At 40.9% G+C, this 17,802-nt stretch overlaps 1 protein-coding gene across 2 annotated transcripts in view; it reads left to right on the top strand.

Moving 5' to 3' along the window:
* Nucleotides 1-17,802, top strand: part of ABHD12 (abhydrolase domain containing 12) — an 89,714-nt gene that overhangs the window by 60,494 nt on the left and 11,418 nt on the right. For both annotated transcript variants that reach the window (XM_018573238.1, XM_018573230.1), the window contains exons 5-7: nt 173-203; nt 4,123-4,168; nt 17,571-17,700. In XM_018573238.1, coding sequence (XP_018428740.1) covers nt 173-203; nt 4,123-4,168; nt 17,571-17,700 — 207 coding nt within the window. The remainder of the gene's footprint in view (nt 1-172; nt 204-4,122; nt 4,169-17,570; nt 17,701-17,802) is intronic.

Genomic DNA, 17,802 nt, shown 5'->3' with positions numbered 1-17,802 from the left:
TGTTATCTTAAAGCTAAATGATTTATATTATAATTATTATTTAAATTTTTTTTTTGTGTGGGTCTGTTGACAGATTTTATTTCAATCCGATATTAAAATAAAGTCTATTGAATACTATATTATTTTTACCTCATTATTAAGTTAACCTCGTCTTTGTTTTTGTTGCACACAGAGGAGGTGATCACAGGGTACAGCTATACAAGGTAAATTGCAATGTATTTTATAGTGGGATTTTTTTATAAAAAGTATTTTTTCAGCTGCTATGTTTATCAGTTTCTACCCATGGACAGCTTTATTGGATAACAAAAATGTTTTTTTGGGGGGTTTTTTAAGTACATTTATGCTTTTGCCCCCTGACCTATACTAACCCCCTTCAGCCCCTTTCCCAAATGTATACCTCTGGCAAGGCAAAAATCTTCTTGGGCCTGGTGTGCCTGGCCATTTTTTGTAAAGGTGTTTTGATTTTTTTTTTTCTATCACACAGTTAAGGTAGATTCAAGTCACCAGAATTTAAACATTGCATTTGCTACTGGAAGCAGTACTGCCCCGAGATACAACAATTGGGCCCTTACATTGACATGTATTTTTTTTTTGCACATATTTGTGAGATTATATGATTTTTATGTATATTTATTTATTTATATCCACTTTTTTGTTTGTTAATTAGGCAGTGAGGGTAAACATTTAGAACGGGGGTTATCCATGGTGCCGATGCATTCAAGATGTATAAAACTGCATGATACATACACTATGTTTTTTTCTGTGTTTAACATCCATCTCAATGGGTCTGCTTAACGCACATTAACCCACAAACATGCATTGGGGGGAATTCGTTAAAAGTGGAGCAGTTGTCTATGGCAACCAATCAGCTTCTCTCTTCAGTTTGTTCAGTTAAGCCTTGAAAATGAAAGGTGGATGCTGATTGGTTGCTATGCACAGCTGCTCGAGATTTTGTCTGCTCCAGTTTTGAATTCCCCTTATTATGTCCTCTATTTAAAAAATATTCTGCTGCAGCACATATATATTTACCAGCCAAATGTGAATTTCTACTTGAAATTATTTTCATGCTGTAAATGCTTGCAGGTTTGTGCAGGAAAATAGACAAGTGTGAAAGGGCCCTTATGTGAAGGGTTTGGAAAGGTGCACGTACATGATAAAATATCTGCAGAGTTTGCAGTATCATTCTGTATACTTACAAGGGTGTGAGATGGTTAGACTAGCCCTGGAGCAGAGCAGAAGCCAATCTCTGTAATTAGGACAATGATGTAAGCTGGAAATGCAACAAAGAAAATTTGTATACATTAATTTATATGTAAACAAAATCCATCCCGGTTTGCTGTGACACTTCCAACACTTTTTTTCATTGTGCAATGTAAGCCATTATTTATTAAGATTATAAACAGTTTTTTTTACTAGTTTTAGAATAGTGAGCGCTATGGGTCTCCTGGAGTGAAGTGAGAATCCAACAATAAGTGGTATAAAAATATATATTAATATCTCTAAGCAAACATCTTATAATGTGAAATAAAAATTGCTGAAGTGATATGTGAATAAACAAACCAAAAATCAACAATGTAAATCGACTAATAAAATTGCTTAAATATAAATAAACAAATAAATCTTCAATAAACCGTGTGTCCGTGATTTTTTCTCTGATTTTTTTCTGTATTACAGTGTGCATATAACTGCGTCTATCATCATCTGTGATGTGCTGATAGATATGCAGTGGTGTATCATAAACGTGTCCTAAACTTTGAGGTTAAATAGTGTCCAAAAGTACTCCAATCTAAAAGAGGCAAAAGCTTGAATATGTATATCCAAGATGATCGTATCCTGGGGGATGATGTGTCGGAGAAGCGATGGGTCCCCGTAGGGCTTGCACTCACCAGATGCCGGGAGGGAGTCAGCTTTCTCTTCCACTGTGGTGGCTGAAAGGAGATGGTCTTTGCTCCGTCCTTCCGTGGGATCTTACCATCACCAGGGGATTGTTACTATCGGGATACCGACATCTCTTTTTGGGACCAGGACCGAAAGTATACTGCAGGATCCCACGGAAGGACGGAGCAAAGACCATCTCCTTTCAGCCATAACATAAGCACAAAATCACGGACACACGGTTTATTGAAGATTTATTTGTTTATATTTAAGCAATTTTATTAGTCGATTTACATTGTTGATTTTTGGTTTGTTTATTCACATATCACTTCAGCAATTTTTATTTCACATTATAAGATGTTTGCTTAGAGATATTCATATATATTTTTATACCACTGATTGTTGGATTCTCACTTCACTCCAGGAGACCCATAGCGCTCACTATTCTAAAACTATTTTGTGAGGCTTATCTGGCCTTAGTTTCAGCAGCTTGCGGTTAACCCTTACTCTCTGTGAAATCTCCCCCTTGGGGTCTGTTTCGTAGCGCAGAACACTCAACCTTTTAGTTTTTTTTACTAGCTGGCAAAGGGCAGTAATTCAAAGAACCAGTCAGGTCTCAGTGTACTGTGGTCACATAAATGAAGGCAGAACTAGTATTAGGACTAGTTCACACCATAACTGGATCAGAACGGCGTGCATCTGCGCGGCTGCAGTGCAATACGTTTTGCCGTGATTTTGATTTTTTTTTTTTCCAACTTATAATGGGCTTTCAGGTGCAGTCCAGTGCCTTTGCATGTGTTTTGATGCATTCCATTGCGATCAGGTGCAGCTAAAATGCGGGAAACAGGATTTTTTCTGATTGCATCGGAACTGACTACACTGGTGTTAACAGAGCACCAGAAATCCCATTGGAAAGCATTGTGACACGATTTTGATGCAGCTGCCAAACTGAATGGACTGCGTCACAACTGAATCTGGTGTGAACTATCCCTTATAGAGGATTTATATGGTGCCAGCAGTTTGTGCAGCGTGTTACAATATAAAGGGGACAGTACAGTTACAATGCAATTCACAGCAAGATGGTTAGGAGGGTCCTACTCATGAGAGCTTACAATCCAAAAGAATTCTCTGAATTTTGGATATAGTTTACTGCACTTTGTCTGCCCTCTATCCTGACAAATAAACACACAAGCAGGCAATCTGTTTTATGCCTATTTGTAGAAGTTCTGTCTGCTGCAGCAATTTGAAAGTACTAAGCAGAGATAACAGCGCTGCAATTCTGCCTGAAAATCAACACCTCTGGGAGTGTCGGATTGAGCCCTCAGCCTCATGTCAGCTTACTGTTTTTGCACTTGCAAAAATGTCTTAAAGCTGCTGCATAGCAAACCTGCTGTCGTTGTTTAATATGAAGCCGCTTTTAGTGCCCATCTTGGGAGATTTTTTTGTACTTGCAGCAGTGTGGCGGTAGGAGCACAGTGGGCACCCTGGAAGTCTTATAATCTTGACACTCCCGTGCTGATTTTGTGGTGGTATTGGGGTGCTGATATCTTTGTTAAAGGGGAACTTTACCCAGATCTTTAAAATAACAACAAAGGCACCTTTTAGAAATGTTTAGTAATGACAATCTACAGACACATACTTCTAGATAATTGCCGGCTTCTTTTTTTTTTTTTTTGCATACCTTATTTCTCTTTTCTTCCCCAGTCTTCTGACAATGGCCATTTTAACTAAGGGCATGTTACTAGATCTCCCTTTACTTCCTGGCTCTGGCACATGTGACTAGGACATATGACCATGCACATCATCTCAGGGGAGTAAAATACCTTTTCCTGAGTTCTCATGAGAATACAGATGAGATTTCCCAGCAATGCACTGCTGACGTAACCTTCCCTGGATGCAATTCTTGGGCACGATTACATTATTTGTGCCAAAGAGGACCAGGAAGGGGGGAAAAATAAATTTGAAGTACAATAAAAAATATGCTTGTTTGATGCTGATGTGATTTTTAGCCAAAGGGGGTGAAGGTCCGCTTTAAGGAGGTTAAAATGTCTGCAGCAGGCAGTTCCTCTATAGGTACATGCAATACAGACTACCAGCCTGTGTTTAGTTGAGAGGATCTCTTCGAATAAGACACAGGAGGTTTCGTTATGTGAAAATAATGTATAAATCATAAACTGCAGACATTTATTTTATTCAGACTTTTTATTTTGTTTGGGAATTGTACTTAGTCTTGTGTTCTCTTACTAGGTCCTCGGCTCAATAGGTTTTCATGTCATTTCATTTGACTACAGAGGTAAGTGACTATTTTGAAATGTCTTTGTAGATGACCTCTTATTACTACAGGCCGGTGCCACTGAGTGCCTGTACCAGAGGCTGAACATGGAGATTTGAAGTTGTAATTAAAATAGCAATGTCTTGTGATCTGTTACTGCAGAATTTAAATCACGTGTTCCTTCTTATTTGTCAAGTAGCTTATTTTCCACTTGCTGTGTTTAATTAGGAAAATAAAACAAACACATTCTCCCGTTTCCTTATTCATTTTGAGGCCATGTGTGGCTAGTGTAAGTGAAGTAGGTGCTTAGAAATAATTAAATAATGAAGTGTATTTTATGTATGATTCCACCTGTTCTAGCTGAGGTATCTGGCAACCAATTATTCTGTTCTCGTCATAGCTAAATGAACTACATTATCTGAATGTAACAGTAATCATTTTTTTTTTTTTTTTTAATCTTGATGGTGCTTGTGACATTTGTGACATTCAAACCCTTTCCAAGATAGCAGAGCATGTTAATCAATTGAAGTATCAGTGCAAGGGAGGAAAGCTGGCACCTCACTCTGGGTTGCTCTGTATTGGTTCCTGTTTCTGGTAGTCTGGGTTGGCAGGCTTCTCAGTTGTTTGACCTTGGTCAGCCTGGAACTGATAAAGAAACATGATGATGCTGAAACTACAAGAGTAATTTGAAACAGTCCAATCCAGTGTTATCGACACTTTTATATTCCTGACGGTGCACATATTTTGTGCAGTTTTTATTATTAGTCAGTGGGCAGTCTCTCGCTTATCATGTATTCTGTGGGGCTTGGAGTTAGCTGTCTTTAAAACTTGCCCTGCTTTTGGGGTCAATTACCATCTTCTATTTAAAAACTTGGTTAAAAGTAACAGTGCCAACTAGAGCTGCAGCTAACGATTATTTTCAAAATCGATTAGTTAGCTGATTATTAGGTTCGATTAGTCGGTTAATCGGATAAACAATAAAATAAAGTTTAAAAAATGGCTCCAGTGATAGGACTGCTAGTTTGTATTGAGGTTGTAGTCCATCACAGGAGCAAGCATGGAGCGGTGGAAGTAAAAAAGAAAAAAGATAGTGGTGTGCAATATAGTGAAGTGTAAAATTATACAGCAATGAACGAGAATGGCACCGGCTATAGAGGACTACAAAACCCAGCAAAAGCACATTATACAGCGCAATGCAGAATACCGCCAGCTATAGAGGAATACAAAAAATCGCAGCAATAGTACATAATAGCTGGCGATATTCTGCATTGCGCTGTATAATGTACTATTGCTAGGTTTTGTAGTCCTCTATAGCTGGTGGTATTTAGCATTGTACCACTTTATAATCTATTATTGCTGGGATTTGTTGTAGTACTCTATAGCTGGTGGTATTCCGCATTGCGCTGTATAATGTATTATTGCTGGGACCTGTAGTCCTCTATACAGCGCAATGCAGAATATCACCAGCTATAGAGGAGTACAACAAATCCCAGCAATACATTATACATACAGTGTATAATGCATTGCTGGTATTTGTATTCCTATGTATAATGTACAGTACAATGTACCATCAGCTATAGAGAAATACAAATCCCAGCAATACATTATAGAGTACCATGTGTGGGAAAGTGCAGGCTTACCTGAGCAGTCTTCCAGCAACTTGCTTCTGAGATCGGACCTGTCTATCAGCGGCTGTCATCCCCCCACCCCTGCTCCTCCTTACTACATCTCCCCGCGTGCCTTGCCGATCGTGGATGGGCAGGAAATGTGAGGCGGGGAGGAGGTGCGGCGTGTGGAGCGTGGATGCGAGCGGGTCTGGCAGCGGCGAGCGTGAGGTGGGGAAGAGGTGCGCCGCACAGCGTGTGGAGCTGTGAACAGGGCAAACTGACCGGAAGCCGATTAATCGATTATTGAAAAAGTTGACAACTTTTTCAATAATCGATTATGTCGATTAGTTGTTGCAGCCCTAGTGCCAACAATATAGCTGTAAGGAAAATAGGATAATTTATTTCCCATATTTCTATAGTAGCAACAGACCGTGCAGTACTTAAAACCATTCACATCAGCTATTGTTCCCTAAAGCAGACCATAGTCTTATGTCTTTTATTACATTTGTACTCACAATAGACCTGATTACCCTAAAGCTGGCCATACAACTATATATTATATACAGATTTTCTATGGTCAGATGGAAAAAGGGCAGCAGATTCCTCCATCTACGCTAAACTGTGTGGATGACGGAATCTCCCACTGGGCCAAGCTTCAGTATCTCGTCCCCGCTGGCTCTCAAAATACCTGAACAATCTGATTGGATGCAGACATTGTTCAGGTATTTTGAGAGCCAGCGGGGCCGACTAGCAAGATACTGAAGCTTGGCCCAGTGGGAGATTCCTCCATCTACACAGTTTAGCCTAAATGGAATCTGTTGCAGTTTTTCCATAGAAAATCTGCAGATAATCTATAGGTGTATGGCCAGCTTTACACTATATCTTTTTGATTTGCGGGATGAAACCCTCACAGACAACATACAGATATTCCATATAGACAGTGTCCCCAGTGGGCATTAAACTTGGGGCCCAAAGCCTCAAGGCATGAATGGTAGCCACTTAAGCTGGGTATACACTTTTATATATATTCTTCGTTCAGCCAGTAGTCAGATTTCTCCATTAATGCTTATGACTGTTGATTGAGGAATCTCCCGCTATTTCTATTGTATTCTGACAGGGGGCGCCAGCTGATTGGCTACTAGCTCAGTTCGGCTGAGAATTTGTTAACTTTCCCCTTCATTTAGCTGATCGAGGGATGCCAGGCGGAAGGGTGCAGACAGCGACACCCACTATGCTAGTTTCAGCTGGTTTATCAAGAACCGGACGAAATTCAATAAATGTATACCAGACTTTAGTTGGCCACAATTGCTGAAAGAAAAAAGTCTAAGAGATTTCCCCATCTTCTGACTACAGGTATTGCCAAACCTTGATAATTGGCTGTTAACTCTATCCACTCTAAATCCTATACTCTAAAACGCATTGGAAAAACGCATTGCTTTACAAAACCAATTAATTTAATTGGCACCCCAAATGCACCTCCCACCCACAGTGTGATCGCTCGCACTGGAACGTATGGTACCGCAATGCCGTGTGTTTCAGTGCAGTGCGATTGCAAAAATTTGTGCATGCAGTTTTATTCTGAAGTGAACTTTGTTTGTAACACTGCATTTGTGTGATTTATTTTAAATTTAAGGATGGTGTGTAATTTTTTTTTAATTATTTAATCGGCCAACTAATCGATTATGAAAATAATCATTAGTTGCAGCCCTAGACGCATGACAATGCACTTGTCTGACACTACAAAAAAGGCACCTCTATGCACAAACATAGATCTAAATGTTAGTTATATAAGGGATGGTGAGTTCAGGAGGATAAGGAAGGCAGAGAAGAGAAATGGGTAGAGGACAAGACAGAGAAAAAATTGACTGGGCACTCTGGGACTCTTGTTGTTTGAATGGGTATGAGTGGCTAGGGTGCTTTTATCTATCTATTATGATACTGTGAAGGATCGGAGATAAAAAGGGGATAAGAGAAGTTTACGAGAACATATCATTTTTACATGTTAAAAAGTGTTAAAAAGGTAAACTAAAGGAAGATGTCAATATACCAGTTGCCATCATGTTCATTCATTGGCTTTTAAACTTTGAGTGGCTGACATGGGACAAGTACACAGATCACTAGTTCTGACAACACTCTGACTTTACATATGGCATGCTTGTTTTTAGGTTAGTAACTATGACGGACAGTGGCTATTTGTCTCAGTGCTGTTTTAGGACAGGTTCACACCTGCACTACACCGCACGACACCTGGGACGCGTGTCTCGGGTGTCGTGCGGTTCTGCACGACACCCGACACAATGGGGTGACATCCGCACAGCAATCGCAGAAAAAAGGTACAAGTACCTTTTTTTTGTGATACACGACGCACGGCTGTTTTAGCCATAATCATGTTCGTAAGCACGGGCGAAATTGCGGCGGGAAACCGCGCAGTGCGAAAATAATGGCACCCACAGCGCGATCGGTTCACACCTTGGCGACTCCTGACCGCGTGGCGGTCTGCTCGGAATTGTGCACGATTGCCGCACAGTGAGGTGTCACCTAGGTGTGAACCTAGCCTTAAAACGGCATTGGGATTCAGCAGCTCTGGAGGGTACCAGACAAAGGTTCAGGCTGGAACTGCCGACTGCAACAGTCAACTCCCGGGCTTCCAACTTTGCTACACAGTGTTCCATAGGAGCACTTGTAGTAGATCATTGTAAACACAATGCTTCCACATTGTGCTTACAATGGAAGTGATGTGACGTTACAAGTCACGGTGTGAAAGCACCAAAATATATTGACGTGCTTTTAGCATGTCAGGCAATAATAGTGCAGCCTTTCAGAACCACACTATCTTTTTATCATGCGAAGTGACAAACAAACTCCTAAAGTAAAACACAAACCTTAACTTTGAGCTTTACCATTTCGCTATGTTGCATTGTTCTGTAAAATTATGCAAATTGCGGACCTTTACACTCAAAAATCTAATTCTACCAATGCACCCCTCTATGTATGATGATTAATGATAACATAGACATGTCAGGTGTAAAATGCTGTGATTTAAAAAAACTTACACTTGCAGAACATTCACTTCCTGCTTTGAAAGGGCAAAATGACTTCAGGTTGCCAAAATAAAGCGCACTGGGATTGCCCTGTCATCAGTAGAGCATTGCTGGGAAATCTCATCTGTAATCTCATGAGGTCTCAGGGAAAGGCATTTTCCCCCCATGAGATGATGGGCATTGTCATATTTCCTAGTCACATGTGCTGGCTTTTCAGGAAGTAAAGGGAGAGCTAGTAATCTGCCCTTAGTAAACATGGCCACTATCAGAAGACTGGGGAAGAAAAGAGAAATAAGATATGCAAAGAATACAAAGCCGGCAATTATCTAGAAGTATGTGTGTGTATATTGTCATTACTAAACATTTCTAAAGGTGTGTTTGTTGTTATTTTAAAGATATGGTTGAAGGTCCACTTTAGGGAAAAAGTAGAGGAAAATTAATTTTTTTCCTTATTTCACTATTTCTTTTAAAAAAAAACCTACTAAATATATACAAACAGATTAAGGGAGAAAAGGGCCCAGGGACTCAAGTGGTTAAACTGGCAACAGGAAATTGTCTGTAGACCGCAACAACATATCTGCATCTAAATATATTTATATAGTTATATTTATATAGTTCCTGTTTCAGTTTTAGTTCCTTATTTTGTCATTTTTCTTACTTTGATCTGTTGTTCTTTCACTGCTTGATAGTTTGAAGAGAACAGTAGAAACAGTGATTAGCAGCTAGTTGCACAGGGAAAGGAGGATGCATTGTGATAAGATAGTGAACAAGAGAAGCAGGAGGTTAAATAATAGGGATGTATGAGATTGCGATGACCCTTCTACTTGTAATAGGTGACCGTGGACCAATATAAAATCAAGCCACTGAGCATATTCTGCAGGTACATCTATTGAAGATGTAAGGAGATGTTTGGGATAGGGGGGTCCAAGACTGTTACAGAGGGCTGTGCAGGAAGTTTATGAAATTACAAACACATTCTCTGGATAATCATCACACATCTTACTGCACTCTATGGCCAGCTTTTAGACTTCCCACATTGTTTAAGCCATACTGTAATTTTTCTGTAATTTCTGTTTGTTTGTTTTTTAGCTTTTAAAATGTAAATGATAAAATAAGTAATACCCCATGAACATTTAGCTACAGCGACTGCCCTTCTCCTTGTGTCCTCTGCAGAAAATGTTAAAGGGAACAAGGGATACTAAAATACAATGGAGCAATTCCATCATTCATTTTTACATTCTGTATATTTTTATTATATTTTTTGGGGAAAAGCTTGGAAATAGTCCACACTTTTGAAAACGATCTGCCATAAATTGACTTAAAATGTTGACGCACATTGGTATATTAGTGTTGAGAATGTAAATAGCTACTTTCTACCATAACCTAAAAGGGTGTTAATGCTGGTGATGGCTTAGGACTGGAGAATTAAAAAGCTTCTAATTAGGGTTGGGCTCGATGTTCGAGCCGAACGTGAGTTGGACTTGAACATCGCTAGTTCGTGTGTTCGCCAAACACACGAACTATCAGGGCTCTTCTCCTGCCGAGCCCCCCATAAGCCAATGCACATTATGGAGTCCTGATTGGCTAAAGCCTTGCACCCTACCACTTTGCCCAATCATGGCTCACCTGTAAACAGTTGGGCGGAGCAAGCTGTCACTGCTAGCTCCGCCCAATTGTTTATAAGTTGCCTGCATCTGTCAAAATGCATGCTTTAAAAAAAAAACCTTTTTTTTTAAATTTAAAAATTTAATTTTTGCTGCAGCAGGTTCTGTACATTGTACAGATTTGCCACTTTACAGGCAGTTTAACCCCTTGCCGCCCACTGTAAATTTACGAGCGGGCGGCAGATTTTTTTTCTGCTGGTGTGTACCCCCTAGCGGGCGTGTGTGTGCTGAATCCCGCCGGGAATATGTACACCCATTACTGACTAGAGACCCCTAATATCTCCATAAAGAGGACCTGTCAGTGTGCCTGTGCTTTCACATAGGGGGATTGTTATCCCACTATGTGATGGCAATAACGTTAAGTGTAATAAACAAAAAAAAAGTCACATATAAAGAAATGTAAAGAAAAAAACTAAATATGTTTAAGTTCCCCACGCAAAGCGACAATTGCGGAAAAACATGTTACATATTGGCGCGAACGTCAGAGTGAGAGCAATAATTTAGGGCCATCTATCACTGATAACACTAAACTGATGAGCAGTAAAAGCTTGTAAAGCGTCGCCTATGGCCAATTTTGGGTATTGTTGTTTTTTGAGGTTTCACAGGCGCACACAATTTTAAGGCTTGGCATGTTTGGTGTCTATTTACCTGACGTGACCCCGTCTTTTATATTTTACCAGAAAATTGGGTATTATTAGATGTTTCATAATTTAATATAGGGTAAACAGTTTTTCCCCCACAATTTACGGTAATTTGTCCTTAATATAGTTAAAAATAAAACCCCCAGTGGTGATTAAATACCACCAAAATAAAGCTCTATCTGTCCCCAACAAATGGTATAAAATTCATTTCAGTACAGCGTTGCATGACGGAATAAATGTCATTCAAAGTACCGCAGCGCTGAATACTGAAAAATGGCCTGGCCAGGAAGGGGGTTTAATACTCCGGTCAGCAAGTGGTTAAGGCAGGGATATCCAAACTGCGGCCCTCCAGCTGTGGTGGAACTACGAATCCCATGAGGCTTTGCAAGATTCTCACAGCCACAGACATGACTCCCGGAGAGAGATGCTTCATGGGATTTGTAGTTTCCCCACAGCTGGAGGGCCGGAGTTTGGACATTCCTGGGTTAAAGGGACCCCCCAGGCACGATATTTAAAGGAATTTTTTTTTTTATTGTTACCCTTTAAGTGATGTTAAAATCACTGCTCCTTTAAAATGTTTTGTTTTTAAGTTTTTTTTGTGTGTGTTTTTTTATGATTCTGATGTCAACTGGTTAAATTGCATATAAGGCTTCAAAATGGGGACATTTAATTTTCAAAGTTCTTCCCCCATAGACTTGCATTGACTTCGAGTTCGAATTCAAACTTTTCCCATGTTCGAAAGTACGAATTCGAACCGAACACGGGGGGTGTTCAGGTCATCACTACTCCTAATCACTAGCTCCAGCATTTGATAACCTATGTCTGTGTTGCTACTGGCAATCTTTCTGTGAAGTCCGGCATTGGCTGCAGTGCTGATCTAGAAAGAAATCACTCTCAGCAGAGAATAGGAACCCAGTGCCTGACTACAGAAGGAATGAAAACAAAGGGCGTCAAAAATAATAGGCCCTTTCTGACCTTACTCTTCACTAGGATATAGAACTGCAAAACATGCCTATTATAGAAGTGCTAGAAGAGAAGATCTAATAAAATAGCAGCAAGACTCTGATCTAAAAATAATTCTGGCCTGCTATATGCGTTCAGTACATTGCATTTCTCTGCTTTTATTTTGTGTTAATTGGTTGAATAGGTTTAAAGAGAATGTATAGGCTTTTAAGTGATTTTTTTTTTTTAAATCCTCTTTCCTTCTATACTCATTATAAATGAAGAATACAGGAAATGTAGTTTTAATTTCAAAATAATCATTTGGAAGGTTCAATATTTTAGGAGAGAGGAGTGAGAATAGTGGTATTGTATTTCAAGTAAAATGCTTCCCTTGGAAACAAAAAGGCATACATTTAGATGTTGGACTTCTACATGATGGCTGCCACATGTGAAGGGTACAGTAGTAATGGAGGCGGTAAATGGGTTTATACCAACTTCTCCAAGTGTTTGGCTTCCACTTTCTTTCTGCTTGAATGTGTGCGCCTCATCCCCCTTTCACTGGGAACACACACAGTGTGCAGAGAGTCCCCAGGGGCTGCAGGACTGCATAGAGTCTGCACAGAACATAGTTGCCAAGTACATAGCTGTCAGTTCACTCAGAAAACTCGGGAGGCACATTGTTGTGAGAGTCCTCGCCCAGTTCTCTTGGTGGTTTAAGCAAATCTCTCAGGGAGATGATCTGCATCTACGGCCTGCACTGGGGGGAGGTGATATCACAAGGTGGGGAAAAAGTGGGCAGGGCTAAATGGCGATAGGGCACAAAGCCCAGAAACTCCGGCCTCAGCCTCACCTATCTGCATGTACCCACAAAGAGGGAAGCAGGAAAAGGGGTAGTAGTGGCAGAGTGGTGCTGGTTGGCAGAAAGGTGTGGGGTGCAATGTCAGGGGCGCTATAAGGCAGGGAGGTCCAGAGTCAGAGGTGCCAGTATTTGCTGGGTGACACGGAGAATGCAATGTCAGGGTTCTGAGTGCCAGGAGTACTGTGTTCTTCATAGGCCTAGATGAAAAAGCTGTTTGCTTGCAAGTCAACAAAGAGACTTCTTCAACTGAGCGCCACCTATTCTGGTGTAGGCTTCTGGGCTGCATATGCATGTAAAAGAGACCATCTTTATGTACACAATCCCATATAATCCATGTCTATTCATCATTTTTTTTTAAGTGTCAGTATGTAACTTGGTAATTAGATATGTACATGGGTGCACCATATGTGCTCATTACAGTACATCTGTCGGCTCTGCTTCCTGCATAGGAGTGTTTTTGTGTATCCTTTGTTTCATCATGTCATTATGGCAGATATATTTCTTCATTGCTTACACAGGCTCTGCTTACTGCTCAAAGGTTGTACTTTAGGCTGGCTATACACCGATATCACCGGTGGCCATTGTCCGAATACCTGAACGGTGCCTGCAGATGATTGGCTGAAAGCACCATTCGGCCGAAGATTGGCTCCTTTGATCTTCTGATCAAGAGATGCCAGCCGGGAGGGTGCTGACCGGGGCACCCACTGTGCAAATTCTGGCCATTGTATAAAGAACCGGCCAAAATTGACATAGTGCATGGCCAGCTTTTACTCCTCTCAATTCAAGTCTGAGTCGGCTGAATAATTGAAAACTGTGCACTCCCTATGTGGCAGTTATCTTATCTCTACAGTTAGAGAGATTGTAGTGACTAATCTACCCTGCCTCTGTTGCTAATCTACAATTCTCTATGTTTAAAGCAGTAGCAAAAACATAGAAAAACAAGAATGTAGAAATATAACGGTGACATCAAAAATGAACACTGCAAAATAACAAACTGCGTTCTCCCTGAAAATGCACCTAGTTCTCCTTCTTTTACTATATAGCAGTCTTGTGATGGAATATAGTAAGAGATGAGAGAATGTTGGGGGCCTTGTGTAGGGAAAATGGTTTATGCCCCATTCACCCATCTCTGTCAATGTGCCATCTGGCCAATGGTTTCTTTCTGCTGTTGGCTTACGTTTTATGATGTTCTGGTATGCTCTTCTACGTTCAATGCTGCACCATGCCTTCCCACCATGACATATAATCACACTCATTTGCTTACAGCTCCAGCTATTTTTTTTTAGTGACTTTATGGCCTAGTTACACTTGTCTGTGTTCATGCAGTAAAACGTATGCAGTTTGCTACATGATAATGTATTGCAAGTAGACATCCTATTTCCTATGTGGCTGGTTCACATTTGTGAGATGCAGTTTAGTGTGTAAAGGAAAGGTAAACTATATGGGTCCATTTACATTAAAATTGATCTGCACCAGGAAAGGCGCCCCTCTTGTGCTTATTTCCTAGAGTCTCAGCTTTCCCGGCTTCTTTGGGGCAGCATCCTGCAGTATGCCTAAGAGGATTTTCCACTAAGGATGGACAGTCCGCGGTGCTTCACTGTTTTTACCCCATTTACAACTATGCATGTGCATTACCATACACGCTGCATGCACCTCTGAAGTGTAGGATGTTTAGGTGTAGCTGTTTTAGGGCTAGTTCCCACCAGATTCAGTTGTGAGCAGTCCGTTTAGTTTGGCTGCTGCATCCAAAATACGTCACAATGCTTTCCTATGGGATCTCTGATGCGCCTCTCACACCAGTGCAGTCCATTCTGATGCGGTCACAAAAAATCCTTATTGTTTCCCTGCATGGACTGGGTTATGAACTGTGCAAGATGACCTCATTCTTCACCTGACTCCCCTTCTACTTCAAGTGAAAAGCACTTCAATCTTAAAATACCAACTTCATAATAATGAAATCAGAATGATTTGTTACCTGAATACAGTATTGTTTACTTTACATTGACTGACTGCTCCCTTCTTGTTATGCCTGTTTAACTGAGCAGTTTCTGGATGCGTTGTTTGATTGGAACATAACAACTGTACTGTTCCAGATTCCAACTATATGCATCTCAAGGCATTGGGAATATTTATCCTTTTGTTGATTTGGGATTGAAATCTCTGTCTGGGTGCTTAGCATCAGCCACTCTTGTACAGCTTATGAAATTTCATGGAGTATGCTGAGGCTATGGAGTCGGAGGGCATTTTCTGTGAAATAAAGACCCTAGTGTGGGTGTGCCGCATTAGCATCATAATAACAAGCTTTACTGGGAGTATCAAGAGAGCTATTAATCTGGCATCGCTGCGCCGTACACATTCCCTCTTATTAGTTCTACAAGGTCTTTCTGATGTGTAGCCTTCCTCCCTGCTGCCGCAGAGACTCTATTTATAAAGTGCTTCCTTGGGAAGGCCCATTGCTCAGCCGTTTTCTTTCGTTCCTGTCTACTTCACTGTCTTCTAGAGGAAGCATTTTCTGCAGAGTAGCAGAATGCTTTTTTTTCCGTCTTTGACACATGCACATTGGCCTTGAAAAATAAGAAAACCCCATGCGATTGATAATTCAGTACTAGGTAGGAATAGCTGCTTTCATACCTGCTGTGTTCCATCCATTACCAAGACCTTTTAGCTTCTGTCTAGTCACTACAGACAAGGTTCCTTCAATGGATTTTCAGTTACCATCTTGTTTTGAATTGTATTGCGACTGCAATGTCTTCCTTATATTGTACAGCGCTGCGCAAACTGTTGTATAAATCCTGTATAGTAATAATAATACTGCAGATTATGGTGATAAGATAGTCCTGGAGCAAACGGTTAGGAAGCTGTAGCCAGCAGATATTGCTTCTGGGGTAACATAGATATACATAGGCAGTGGTTGTAGGCTGAGGTACACTAGTGTCCATTTCGATCTTTTATTTATATATGCTGCATGTATCATACTTTAGGCTTATCTTTGCACCTATGTGCATTCTTCTGCGATTTTCATGCATGCTGTAGTTTAATTTTAAACCTCCTAGTATGTAAGGGCAGGTGCCTACACAGTTTGCCTTTCTGTGTTTTTTTTCTGATATGCATTCAGATTTGATCAGCTTGATGTTTGTGTATATTTTGTAACTTTATATGTGCAATATGAGCATGTATTTGTTATTACATACATGGGCTTCCTGCTTGTAAGTGCTTTACAATGGTTGTGCTTTAGGCCTGGTTCACACCTGGGCGTTTTGTAGCGCGTTCCTACGCTCTGCAAAACGCTCAAACACCGAAATCCCAACATTTCCTATGGGTATCGTTCACACCTTGGCTACAAAATGCCCTACGCCCCAAAGAAGTACAGGAGCTTCTTTGGGGCGCGTATCCATTGGGATACAGCCAAGTAGCCCTCGGAAACGCGTGTTTGTTGCACGTTTTTTTACCGCGAATCGCTGTAAAAACGTGCAGCACGCGCGCATATTCGATACGCCTAGGTGTGAACCCAGCCTTACTGCTTCTTCTCAAGGTGCCCATACACTGCACGATCGTACGAGAATCGTGCAGTGTATGGAAGGCGTGCGACCGTTTCTACTGTACGGTCGCACGTCTTCCATCGAACCAGCATGTTTGAAAACCCGCCGGGAATCGTACGATTCTCGGCGAGTTGGTGGCCTGCTGGTTCGACAACTGCCGAATGGGCCGGTGTGCGCACGCGCACACTGCCCGTTTGCAGTCAGCGTAAGCCCGCCCCTCATTACAGTCATCGCAAGCCCGCCCCTCAGGGGGCGTGGCTTGCGATGATCGAGAGTGCGATCTGCCCGTCCAAGATGGCGTCCTCACATCATATACACTGTATAGGACCCACAGGACCATAGACTGCCAGAACAGAGGGGTAGTAAGATGGCCGGAACCGTCCTAACAGCCAGCTGGCTGTGAGGTTCTGGTGAGTATAATTATGTTAATTTTTGACCCTAGACGAAAACGAGCACTTAGCCCTTGCAGTGTGTAGGTAGTCCCACTGCAAGGGTTAAAGAGTAATTATGCCCAGAATTCTTTTTTAAAGTAGTATTAAAGGCTGTCACTGCAGACAGTCCCAGCGATCCACGGCTGGGAACACGCAACACTGGTGCCTCCACAGCAGCCACTAAGCTTCTGCAATAAAGACCGTCTCCCACTGATAACCAACCCCCCCCCCAAAAAAAAAACCCTAAAGCTTTAATATCGCTTTAACATAATTAATACAATCATTAAACCACAGATATCTTCTGTAAATGGTACCTCAATGTATGCATTTATGCACATATATAAATATTAAGAATACCTCTTATACAAAATCAAACGTTATTCCTATAATTGCATACATACAGTATATAGAAAAGCTCATGAATAGAACTATCTCATTAAAAACATTATGTAACATTGGAGGAAAGTAGCATGTAAAATATAGTTTGTGTGAGTTTGTTCTAAATGCCTGCTGATTATTAATGATGTAAAAGCTGTTTCTTTTCCTTTTTCTTCCCTAATTTAAAGCCTCCAATAGTAACATCTGCATAGCTCATTAAGTGTTGACTGTCTCCCTTTGCTGAATAGCCTTGATGTGACGACATATATGTAGTGTTTTATCACATGACCATTAGCCATTTTGTTGTCTCTTATTTTTAAGGATGGGGTGACTCAGTTGGCTCTCCTTCAGAGACCGGCATGACCTATGATGCCCTTCATGTCTTTGACTGGATCAAGGCCAGAAGTGGGGACAATCCTGTCTACGTCTGGGGGCACTCTTTGGGGACAGGGTAAATATAATAAATCCTCCATTAGAACTAAGAACGTACAGATAATGCTATCGTTTTTCTAACTTTTTTTTTTTTTTAAACTATTGAGTGACTGGGAGTTCA

This window comes from Nanorana parkeri, unplaced genomic scaffold, assembly GCF_000935625.1.
Source record: "Nanorana parkeri isolate BGI_ZX_2015 unplaced genomic scaffold, ASM93562v1 scaffold46, whole genome shotgun sequence".
Classification (NCBI taxonomy): domain Eukaryota; kingdom Metazoa; phylum Chordata; class Amphibia; order Anura; family Dicroglossidae; genus Nanorana; species Nanorana parkeri.
Note: the sequence above shows the minus strand (reverse complement) of the source record. Positions and strands in the feature narration are given on the sequence as shown.